The 11,601-nt window shown below is 45.4% G+C and overlaps 1 protein-coding gene across 2 annotated transcripts; it reads left to right on the top strand.

Moving 5' to 3' along the window:
- Positions 1-39: 39 nt before the first annotated feature.
- On the top strand, positions 40-5,969 carry RETREG2 (reticulophagy regulator family member 2). Of its 2 annotated transcripts, XM_080933152.1 has the most exons (10): positions 40-391; positions 645-751; positions 1,895-1,925; positions 2,284-2,419; positions 2,599-2,683; positions 2,934-3,077; positions 3,234-3,328; positions 3,656-3,791; positions 4,368-4,657; positions 4,769-5,969. In XM_080933152.1, exons 1-10 carry the CDS (start codon positions 126-128, stop codon positions 4,991-4,993), a joined length of 1,515 nt encoding a protein of 504 aa, XP_080789278.1. In that variant the 5' UTR covers positions 40-125; the 3' UTR covers positions 4,994-5,969. The 2 variants fall into 2 exon arrangements, with proteins under 2 accessions (XP_080789278.1, XP_080789277.1); XM_080933151.1 differs by having other exon boundaries at positions 4,368-5,969.
- Positions 5,970-11,601: the final 5,632 nt, after the last annotated feature.

The raw sequence follows: 11,601 nt of genomic DNA on the forward strand, positions 1-11,601 counted from the left end.
ACGTGACGCTTGGCCGCAGGTTTTTTGCTCGCCCGGGCGTGCGCCCCCTTCCGTCTGACGCGCCCTCGGCGGCGGCCGCGCAGCCCTGGCTCCTCGCGGGCTCCGGCAGCGGCTGCGGCGCGGTGATGGCGAGCAGCGGTGGCGGTAACACCGGCGCGGGTGGCACCTCGGGGCTGGGGCTGGGCCTGGGGCTGAGCCTCGGCATGGGTGAGGCCACCGGCGACGCGGAGGAAGAGGCGGCCGCAGCCGAGGCGGTGGGACGCCTGGCCACGTCCCTGTGGCTGCGGCTCCGCGGCTGGGAGGCGGTGCTGGCGGCCGCACAGCGACTGCTGGTATGGGAGAAGCCGCTGCACAGCCTGGTCACGGCGGCCACACTCAACGGCCTCTTCTGGTAACGGCCGCGGAGGAGGGGGCGGGGTCGGGCTGCGCGGGGAGAGCGGGGGCGGGAGGACCTGGTGCTTCCTCCCTTCGAGGGCTGTCAGCGTCTGAGGTGGTGATCCTGCACCAAGGTTGCTCCATTTCTTAGTCTTTTAGTGACGGGTAAGGCTTAGAGGGCCATCTCCCCATCATTGGGTCTTTCTGTGATTTTCGATGGATTTGGGAGCCTCTCACCCACTCTCGGCTGAGATGCCTGTCTCCCTAAGGTTGTTGTCTTCGTCGTCCCTCCGGCCCTTCTTCCTGCTCAGCATCTCACTTTTGACCTATTTTCTCCTGGATCTCTGGCATCCTCGCTTTCTCCCTGACGTTTCAGGTGAGTTTCTTCATTCCACATGCACTATTGTGCACCTGCCCTGTACATCACCCTGCTACTTGAGGAAAGGGACAGCAAGGCCATTTATCTCCTAAGGCATCCTGCATGCCCTTCCATCTTTTTTTTTTTTTTTTTTTAAGAGAAAATTACCCCAAACAAGAGTTGTTTCTTTTCCAAAAATAATGTTCTTGTGAGTTTAGTAGTCAAAATTATAGCGTTTAAAGCTGGGTGTGGTGGTGCATATCTTTAATCCCAGAACTCTGGAGACAGAGGCAGGGGGGAAATCTCTGGGAAATTACTGGCCAGCCTGAGTTACATTGTGAGACAATGTTTCAATAAGTAAATAAATAAGTGTGAAGTTTGTGGCCAAAGCACCTGAGTTCTGTTTCCTTTGCAGGCAGCCTGTTTGGCCTTGTAAGAAATTGCAAAAGTGATGGGCATGGTAGCATATGCCTTTAATCCTAGAATTTGGGAGGCAGAGGCAGGCAGATCTCTAGGCCAGCTGGGTATACAGAGTGTGTTTCAGGATAGCCAGAACTACACAGAGAAACCTTGTCGAAGAAAGGAAGAAAAAACTTGTAGAAATGGGGAAATCACAGGGGGAGCGGGTTAAATGAGTGTCTACAGAGAACATAATAGGAGTTGCTTTCCTATACAAATTTGCATCTTGGAGCAGCTATATATCTGGCTGTGTATGAATTACTTGGGTCACAAATGTATAAAGTGTGGGGTCCTGTGTTTGATAAAGGCAAAGTCTAAAGGAGGCAAAGATGGACCTGGTGACACAGACCTGCCTGCCATCTCAGCTTCTTAAGAGGTTGAGGCAGGGGAGAGTGCAAGTTCAAGGCCTACCCTGGGGATACAGCTCAGTGGTACAGCATTGCCTGGTGTTCACCCCAGGCTCAATTCCCATTACTGCAAAAAGGGAACAAAGGTACAGAAATAACTTCATACAGCTTGTTGGCTGTGTATGAAGGAAATGCCCTGAATCTCCTGTAGTGGTTCATGCCTGTAAGCAGGGGACAGGTGATTACTAAAAATTTGAGACCAAGAATGCTAAAGAGAGGCAGCTCTTTCTGATTTCAAATCTGTCTCTAAGTGCCTCTTGCACTCTTAATTTACCCCCACCCCCTTTTTCCATAGCACCACCCCCTGAAGAACTGCACTCTGACAGGTGAGTATAGACCACCTTTTGAAAAAGATGCTTAAATGTGGTCAGCTTGCTGTGCTCAGCTCAAAGAGGAGTGGGGCTGTGGCTTTTGTAGACTTAGGCCCCAGTATAGTGAAGGGACTTACAGCAAGCAACAGTGTTCCTGGCTCTCGGCTTCTTTCTATGCAGATGCTATGTTCCTTCTGTGGAGGTAGAGGGTTGAGCACCCTGGGAATTTACTTTCCAGAACTAGAATGACTTCCTTTGGGGGAGGTGGGGTTTTCCATATCTCCATATTGAAGATCTCATCAGCAGTCTCTAAATGATTTGAGTGTCTTAACTGGTTTTTGAGGCTTCCAGGGGTCATATCATGTCTCCCCAGTGAGGGTGCGGGGTCAGGCGCCCAGCCGCACCTGCTGAGTGTGCCCGAGTTGTGCAGATACCTGGCTGAGAGCTGGCTCACCTTCCAGATTCACCTGCAAGAGCTGTTGCAGTACAAGAGGCAGAATCCAGCTCAGGTAAACGTCATCCTGTATCGGTTGCAGGAGCCAGAGGGGCTGGGAGAAGAGTGATGTGTGCGCTGCGCAGTGTTGATTGTAAATTTCCTCGACTGGTCCCCATTTTTTTCTACCAGACAAATAGTAGTTTTTGTGATTGTGCCTAGTGTTCATCATAGATCCTGTGCTCCTCTCTGCAGTTCTGCGTTCGAGTCTGTTGTGGCTGTGCTGTGCTAGCCGTGTTGGGACACTATGTTCCAGGGATTATGATTTCCTACATCGTCTGTGAGTGGAGGGCATCCCTGATATTTCTAACGCCCTTTCTATTCTTTCCCTGGATTGTCCCAAAGGAAAGACCCATTTTCTTTGTTAGTTACCCATCTGGGGAGGAGAGTAGCAGATAGGGGGAAGGGGTTATCACTGCCTCAGGAAAGGATCTCATTTTTGTTCAGACCTACCTGTTCAGGGGACAGTTTAGATGAAGGCTCCTGGGAAAGTGGCCTTCTGATCTCTGAATGGACTTTCTAACCCATAGTGCTGAGTATCCTGCTGTGGCCCCTGGTGGTTTATCATGAGTTGATCCAGAGGATGTATACACGCCTGGAGCCCTTGCTCATGCAACTGGACTACAGCATGAAAGCAGAAGCCGATGCCCTGCACCACAAGCATGACAAGAGAAGTAAGGATTCTCTTAACCTGGTGGGGAGAGGCAGGGAGAGCCTGTAGTTTACGGCACCTCGTGGTGTGTCCCGGAATTTAAATCACTTCCAGTTCCTTAGCCATATTTGTTGCCACCATTATCTTTGCTCATTGTTGCTTTATTGCCCTTCTCTAGAGCGGCAAGGGAAGAACGCACCCCCAGCAGGAGATGAGCCACTGGCAGAAACAGAGAGTGAAAGCGAGGCAGAGTTGGCTGGCTTCTCTCCAGTGGTGAGGTCCAGGGAAGATGGTGGTGGTCGAATAGAAGGCTAAAGGGAAGCTGGGTATTGTGATGCACACATGTAATCCTATTTGAGGAGGAAGCAGAAGAATCAAGAATTCAAGACCAGCCTGATTTTTATTATGAGTTTGAGATCAACCTGGACTACATAAGACCTATCAATCTCCAAAGAAAAGAGAAAGAAAAAGGCAGAGGGAGGGGCAAGAATGCTTCTGCTTTAGAGCAACCAGTTCTCAAGTAGTTGGGAACCAGAAAGAAGGTTTGGGGGTAAAGTGTGCTTTTCCCCATGTGTTGGATTCATCCTGGTTTTCCTGCAGGTGGATGTGAAAAAAACAGCCCTGGCCTTGGCTATTACTGACTCTGAGCTGTCAGATGAAGAGGCCTCTATCTTAGAGAGTGGCGGTTTCTCTGTATCTCGGGCCACCACCCCGCAACTGACAGATGTTTCTGAGGGTATGAGCAGGCTATTACCCCTCTTTATCTTTCTGCTCCTTGATACTGAGTTGTTGCCAACTGTGTTCTCTGAGTTTCAAAAATGCTTCCTGTAACATAGATTCTCTAATCTACCCTAAGCTCCCAAGAACCTCAGCTTCATCCCCTTTGCTTTGGTTTGTAGTATTTGGTTGTTTTAAGATTGTATATGCATGCCTGGTGCCTGCAAAACTCAGAAGAAGGCATCTGATCCCCTGGAGCTAGTTATAGCTGGTTGTGAGCCACCATATGGGTGCTGGGAATTGAACCTGAGTCCTCTGTAAGAGCAGCAAGTGCTCTTAACCACTCAGCCATTTCTTCAGTTCTGCTTTGCTTTTTAAGAAAGAATGGATTATAGTCTAGGCTTGCTTTTAACTCTTATTAGTAGCAGAAGATGACCTGAACTCCTGGTCTCTCCTCTTTACATATTCCAAATGCTGGGATTACAATAGGCATATGCCACAGGGCCTGGCTTCTCAAGTTATCTTCATGAACTTACTGGCTTTTGTGGCTGGTTAGAGAAATCAGCTCATTCTTAACCCTTTATTCTCTGCACAGATTTGGACCAGCAGAGTCTGCCAAGTGAGCCAGAAGAGGCTCTGAGCAGAGAACTGGGGGAAGGGGAAGAGACAGAGCTGGCCCCTCCTGAAGACCTGCTAAGTGCCCCTCCAGCCCTCTCTAAGCAAGCCCTGGATACAGAAGAGGAAGGGGCTACAGACAAGGAAACATTGCTTCAGCTCTCATCCCCTCTTCACTTTGTGAATACGCACTTCAATGGGGCAGGATCCCCCCAGGATGGAGTGACATGTCCTCCTGGTGGACCAGTGGAAACCCTGAGCCCAGAGGCAGTGAGTGGTGACCTAATGGCTCCATCCAGCACCCTCTCACCCCAACTTTGCCTTGCTGAAAGTGGTCCAGTTACCCTCCTCTCTCCCTCTGTGCTCCCATCCCTTCCCCAGGACTCACCTCAAGCCCTGGCTGCTCCTGAGGAGGAAGAGGCACTCACCACTGAGGACTTTGAATTGCTGGATCAGGGGGAGCTGGAGCAACTGAATGCAGAGCTGGGCTTGGGGCCAGAAATGCCCCCAAAGCCCCCTGATGTTCTGCCTCCTCCTCCCCTGGGGCCAGACAGCCATTCTCTGGTACAGTCAGACCAAGAGGCTCATGCAGTGGTTGAGCCATGAGCCATGGCAGAATGAGCTGCAGGCACACTAGGGCTTCCTAACTAGGCATGTCACATACTCTCCTCTCCTGACCACTCTGGGGAGAGGCACTCTGTGTAAAAGCTGGCTGTCAGATGGAAGCCAGCCCACTCTGCCTGCCTGCTTGCCTGCTGTCCTGGGACCTGGTATAGTACCTGTGCCTAGGATTGGTTTTATGTCTGTAAATAATTTTCCACTTGGGTTAGTGGACGTGATGAAGGCTAGGGACATCCTTCCATAGCCTGCAATTGCTTCCCTGCCTCATCCTTTCTTATTCTACTGTGTCCCAAGCCCTGGTGGTCTACCTTTTCTTTTTCTTCCTATCCTCAGGGACCTGTGCTGCTCCACCCTCCTGTCCCACTTGGTTGTTTAGTTGAGGCACTTTATAATTTTCTCTACTGTCCCACACTTCCCTCAGCTTTATTGCCCTGCTGTGTCCTGTCCTTCGCATCGTGAGCCCCACTCTTTGCTAACTCTCTTTCCCACAGGCACTGGCCAAGTTTTAGGGCAGGTTCTCTTCTGAGGAAACTGGGTAGTGTCGGGCCAGCAGTGCTGTGCTTGGGTCACTGTTGCCTTGAACCTGCACTGTACCCTTGCCCAGTTCAACCCCCATGATGCAGGACGGCAGGGTCCCTTCGCACTTTGCCAGCACTGAAGATGGCATGTTCTCTCTCTTTTTGAGGTGAGGGACTTCCCTTCTGTATTAGAGAGGAAGAACAAAACCTACTCGTCTAGACCACAGTTGAGACTCCCTGCTAGGGTCTGAAGTGGATAGTAAGATCTGTGTAGGTGTTAACTGGAAAATAAACTGTTGATTGGCTAGAACCACTGCCTGTTTGCCTGCTTGTCTCACTGTGAGCTGCCTCCCATGCTGCACTTTGTACCCTCATCCTTATGCCCTTCATCTGAGTACCGCCTCTCTTGGTTATTTTCCTTGTAAAAGCCAGAGGCAGGGATTATCCTGACAACCCTGCCTGATGCTCAGTCATCTTCCTTGACTGATACACAGTGAGATTTAGCATATGTGAATAAATTACATGCAGGAGGAAATTGCCTTGTCTTTTCCTAGTCAGTGGAACATGGAGCCATGGTAACTGTTTCCTACTATGTGCCTTTAATACTATTTGTATAAGTCACATATCTAACAACTCAATCTTAATTGTACTAAGCCCACTAACCAGCAATGGTTATATAAACTGGTTAAATATTTATATAAACTGGTTAAAAGCCAAGGGACTAAAATAGTATCCAAGATTTTTTAAAGTATATGTTCTTGGCACTGCTAAAAGTTTTTTTTTTTTTTTCAGAGACAGGCTTTTTCTGTGTAGTTCTGACTGGCCTAGAACTCTGATTTGCCTGCCTCTGCCTCCAGAGCAATGGGATTAAATGTGTGCACCACCACTGCCTAGCTTATCTAAGTGATTTTTATATACTAGTGTTTAAAATGGGGCTTTTCGTCAACTTTTAAAATGAATTTTCTTATTGCTAAACAATAGTAGCTCACATTTGTAATATGAGTAGTTGGGAGGCTGAGGCAGGATGATTGAGAGCTTCAGGCTGGCCTGGTCTATTGAGAGAGAAGACACTCTCAAAACAAAAGCCCACCACAATAGAAGTATTACTGTCAACTCCATTTTTAAACACAGCTTCACTTCCTGAGGGCCACACAGGCTCAATGAATGGAGGCGTGATTCAAACCCAGTAAGTGATGCCAGCAAACATCCAGTGATGGGCACACACAGGACAAAGCCTGGAACTGGAAAAACCAATCCAGTATCTTAGTTTTGTAGAAAGTGGACTCTTGGCTGCCCTTCTACTTTGGTGAACAGCTCAGGACAGAGCAAATAGTTTGTTTAGTGAGTTCATGTACTCAACCTTTAGTTGCAAGTACAATGTAGCATGTTGTCTGAGGATGATTTCTATACAGATATGTCCTGATGTATCCCAGAAGTAAGAGACATTTCCTCCTGTTTAATATTTGAGTGAGTCACTGTTGAGTGAGGCCTGGTTCTGTGCTGCTAACTAATGCAGAGAATGCAAAAACAGTCAGATCCAGAAGGAAATAACCAATTAGAATTGTTGCCTTAACTCATTTACATATTAATCTTTAAAGTTTGGACTTAGAACTGAAACCCTGTAGGTGGATCAAAATATGGAAGTAGGTCAGCAGTCTGTATCACCCCTTCACATTTACTATTGTTTCTGCGTGTATTGTTGCTGATAATTTTCACTATCAAATGTCTTGATTGGTTTGTGCTCACCAATGAAAAGCCTGAGGGAAAGAAAGCTTTTTCGGAGTAAAAGAAAAATGAGCAAAAATATGAAATCCATTGTTAGGACACACACACACAGTCACAGCATCCAGGAGGGCAAAACTAAAGGACTAAGGATAGATTGAGGCAAGCCTCAGCCATATAAAAGACCCCATCCTTTCAGAAAGAAAGGGGAAGAAAAGGAGAAAAAAGCAAAGGAGAAGATTTTGTTACATGGTTTATATTCAGGGAGAAGACAATACACTTTAGTTAACTTAGTGTCCAAATAGCTAATAGTGTAATTTGTCTGCCTTAATGAAAATGTAGTCTTGAGTAAGGTAATACTTCTGTGCCATGTCCAAGCTAGCATACTACCAGAGGATGGCTTTGTGTATTGTGTTTATTGGCAAGTTAACAGATTCCAAGATGCCCAAGAAGAGACTACCAGAGGTTGGATATTGTAGGCAGAATTTCTTGAAGGAACTGGGACTGTTTAGTTTAAAAAATGGTTGGGTTATGTCAACAGCCTTCAAAGTGTTTGGCCAGAAAGACTTCAGAACGCAGAAATTAATTATTTGGTCATGGATACGTAAAAATGCTAGATAGAATTTATTTTTCTGGCCAAGACACTGCAGAACAGAATGGTCTGATGAGGATGGGGGAGCAGCTGGTTGTGGGGTTTTGTTTTGTTTCTTTGACAGTGTCTCATTATGTAGCCTAAGCTAGCCTTTAACTCCTGGTTTTCAGTCCACAGTTTTTGGAGGGCTAGTATTACAGATGTACAACACAAAACATCAAAGAATAGACAAGATTAGTGACTTTAGCATTGGGTGGGGCAGAACAAGAGCTCTCCCACCGAACATCAACATTCCCAGATGATCTTTAAAGTTACAGTGGTTCTAAGAATAATATTATCGTGGAGAGAACATTGTTCCTTTGTTTTTCCTGACCAACTAAAGCAGTGGTTCTTAACCTGCAGAATGCTGCTACCCTTTAATATAGTTCCTTGTGTTATGCTCCTAGCCATAAAATATTTTTCATTGCCACTTCATAACTAACTTTGCTGCTGTTGCGAATTGTAAATATTTTGCAGATAGAGGTTTGCCAAACAGGTTGCAACCCACAGAACCACTGCACTAAAATCAGCTTTTTCTATCTGAAATATGAATAAATCATTTTGCATCACTGGCCCATTCACCATTGTGCTCTGCTTACTCACCCTACACAGTCCACATGCCCCCCTATTTGGTTCTTAGTCATATACTAATACTGTCTAAATTTTGATTCAGTTCCTTTCCCAGAGTTTCCACGTAGGCACCTTCACTTGAATATGCCATATATACCTTCTGAAATTTAGTTTTTATATTTTCCTCTATTTTGCTGCTGGAACTAAGCCAAGGGCCCCACAAATACAAATAAGTATTATCACTGCACTACTCCTAGCCCCCCGATTTATTCTGAGTGCTGGTTATATGGGAGTATTGCGTTTATGAGAATTTGTTGGGCTATCTGATTTTTTATTTGTGTCACACTTGAGGTCTGAATGTTGATGGATCCCTGCTTCAAGTCCATTCTTGCTGATATTTTGATGATAATGAACATCTTCATCTGGATCATTTATAAATGGAATTTATTTCTTTTATTCCTTTATTTATTTTACTTCTCACCATTTCAGAAGCTGGGGAGTCTTCAGATAAAGGATCTAACAGATTCATTGTCTGGTGAAGGCTAATCCACTTTCAAAGTAGGATTAACTACTGTGTCTTCCAGAGAACTCTGGCTATGTCCTTACATGACAGAAGGATGAAAGGGATAAATAGCAATTTTACACTTATTTTATAAAATCATGAATCCTATTCATAAGAGTTTCATCCTTATGAATTACTTTCTGAAGGCCTCATGTTCCACACTATCACCTTAGCAATTAAATTGTTTTCTTGCAGGTTTTGCTGTGTTAGGTCTTAGTTATATATTGACTGATACAGGTAAGATAGACTTCATATATTGTTGGACTTAGAGTCCCTAGAGTAGGAACTGTAGAACAGTGATTGATGAATAGTCATTGGTGCTCAAAATGTTTTAGGATATTGATTAAGTTTCAATAGATGAAATTAGGCACAATTATGTTCAGTCATAGCATCCCTCAAAATTCCTATGTTGAATTTAATCTCCAGCCAATTGTGAGAGTACACACCTGTGATCCCAGCACTTGGTTCACACAGAAGAGAACCACCACAAATTTGGAACCAACTTGGTCAACAGAGTGAGTTCCAGGTCAGCTAGGCCTACACCATTCCCACTATGATAGTAGCAGGTTATGAAGGGTAGACACCTTTGGTGCTGGGGTTGAAACATTGTTATGTGTATTCCTGGTTTTGTTTCTACCTCCCAAATGCTGGAATTATGGGTATGTTCCACCTTAGAAAAGAATTTGTTTTTGAGACAGGGTCTCAGTGTGTAGCTTTGGCTGATCTAGAACTTTCCATGTAGACAAAGTTTGCAAACAGGCAGAGATCTTCTTGTCTCTGCCTCCCAAGTGCTAGGATTGAAAGTAAATGTGACTATTCTGGGCTTCTAGCTACTTTATAAAATTAGAAACACTGAGATGGTGAGGTAGTTTAGCAGGTTAATGTGTGTTGTAGTAAAAATTAATTGATCTGCCCAAGCCTGACAACCTGAGTCCAATCCCTGGAAACTGCATTTTAAAAGGTGGATTTGGTGGGGTACATCTATAATGCCAGAATCCCTAGAGGGAGAAGGGGGACAAGGACAGGAGAATCACACAGAAACCTGTAGACAGGCTAGCCTAGAGTAAGGATCACAGCAGAAACAAGAGAAACTCTACCTCAAAGATTGAGAGAACCAACTGCAAAACTTGTCCTCTACCCTTCCATGTGGTCATGGCCTGTATATACACACACCACACACAATAATAGTGAGGACAGTAACAAAACATTATAAAGTAAATGATGAACATTTTACTTGAAGAATGAGTTGCCAAGGCTGGAAATGTGGGTAATGTTTGCAGGAGAGTCAAAAGTTCCAAGTCAGACTAGAGAGATAGTTCCATGGTTAAGTTCACTGTTGCTCTTCCAGAGAACCTGGGTTTGATTCTCAGCACCCAAACTCTCTGTGGCTCCAGTCCTAGAAGATCTAATGCCCAGTCACAGACATACATACAAGCAAGATACCCATATGCAAAAAATCAAACTTAAAAAAATGTTAAGTTGTCCTTACCTATGTAGGAAGTGTGAGACCAGCTTGAGATATAGTATGGCCTGTGTATAAATAAACAAACTAAATTAAGTTGGTAGGATGGGGATAATGTGGAGTGGTAGAACACTTGCTTAGCATGTTCAAGACTTGATTGTGAGCATCACGACAGGTAAATAGGTTTCTCACTGTAAAGATGAGAAAGTAAGCATGGGGATGCGAGCAAAGGTCACTGTGCTCTCTCTTGTCTGCCCACTGGCACTGGGATGTGGACCCTGGCAGAATAGTTCCAGTTTGGAGAAGTTGGTGGTAGTGGTAAGCAGGGAAGGGTTTGTTCTGATTGGTTTTGGATAGGGTTTCTCTATGTAGCCTTGAGTTTCCTGGAACTTGCTCTGTAGATCAGGCTGGTCTCAAACTCACAGAGATCCACCTGCCTCTGCCTTCTGAGTGCTTTTTAAAAAAAATTTTTATGTGTAATATAGGTGCACACTGACGTGGTGCAGGTATGCAGGTCAGAGGACGACTCTCAGGAGTTGGCTCTCTAGACCCCTAAAAAGTCTCATGACACATCCATTTTGTTGTTGTTCTTGTTTTTTCTTCTTTTTAGGAAAATGTTAGGCTGGGTGGTGGTGCCACATGCCTTTAATCCTAGTATTCAGGAAGCAGAAGCAGGCCAGCTAAGAGAAACCTCATCTCAAAAGACAGAGAGAGAGAGACAGAGAGAGAGAGAGAGAGAGAGAGTGAGAGAGAGAGGATAATATCTACTATATAGCTTTTTTTAGATTATCATACATAATAATGGGTTTCATATGACTTTTGTTTTTATTTTTTGAGATAGGGTTTCTTCTGTGTAGCTCTGGCTGTCTTAGAACTCACCCTGTAGATCAGATTAGACTCAAACTCACAGATAATGCCTGCTTCTGCTTCCAAAGTGCTGAGATTTAAGGCATGTGCCACCGCCATCTGGCTCATTGTGACATTTTAATGCAGGTATACTATATACCTTGACTCATGTTCAATTGCCCATTACCCTCTCCAGCACACGCTCGCTCGAGCGCACACGCATGCACGCGTGCGCGCACACACACACACACACACACACACACACACACACACACACACACA

This window comes from Micromys minutus (assembly GCF_963924665.1).
Source record: "Micromys minutus genome assembly, chromosome: 19".
Taxonomy (NCBI): Eukaryota; Metazoa; Chordata; class Mammalia; order Rodentia; family Muridae; genus Micromys; species Micromys minutus.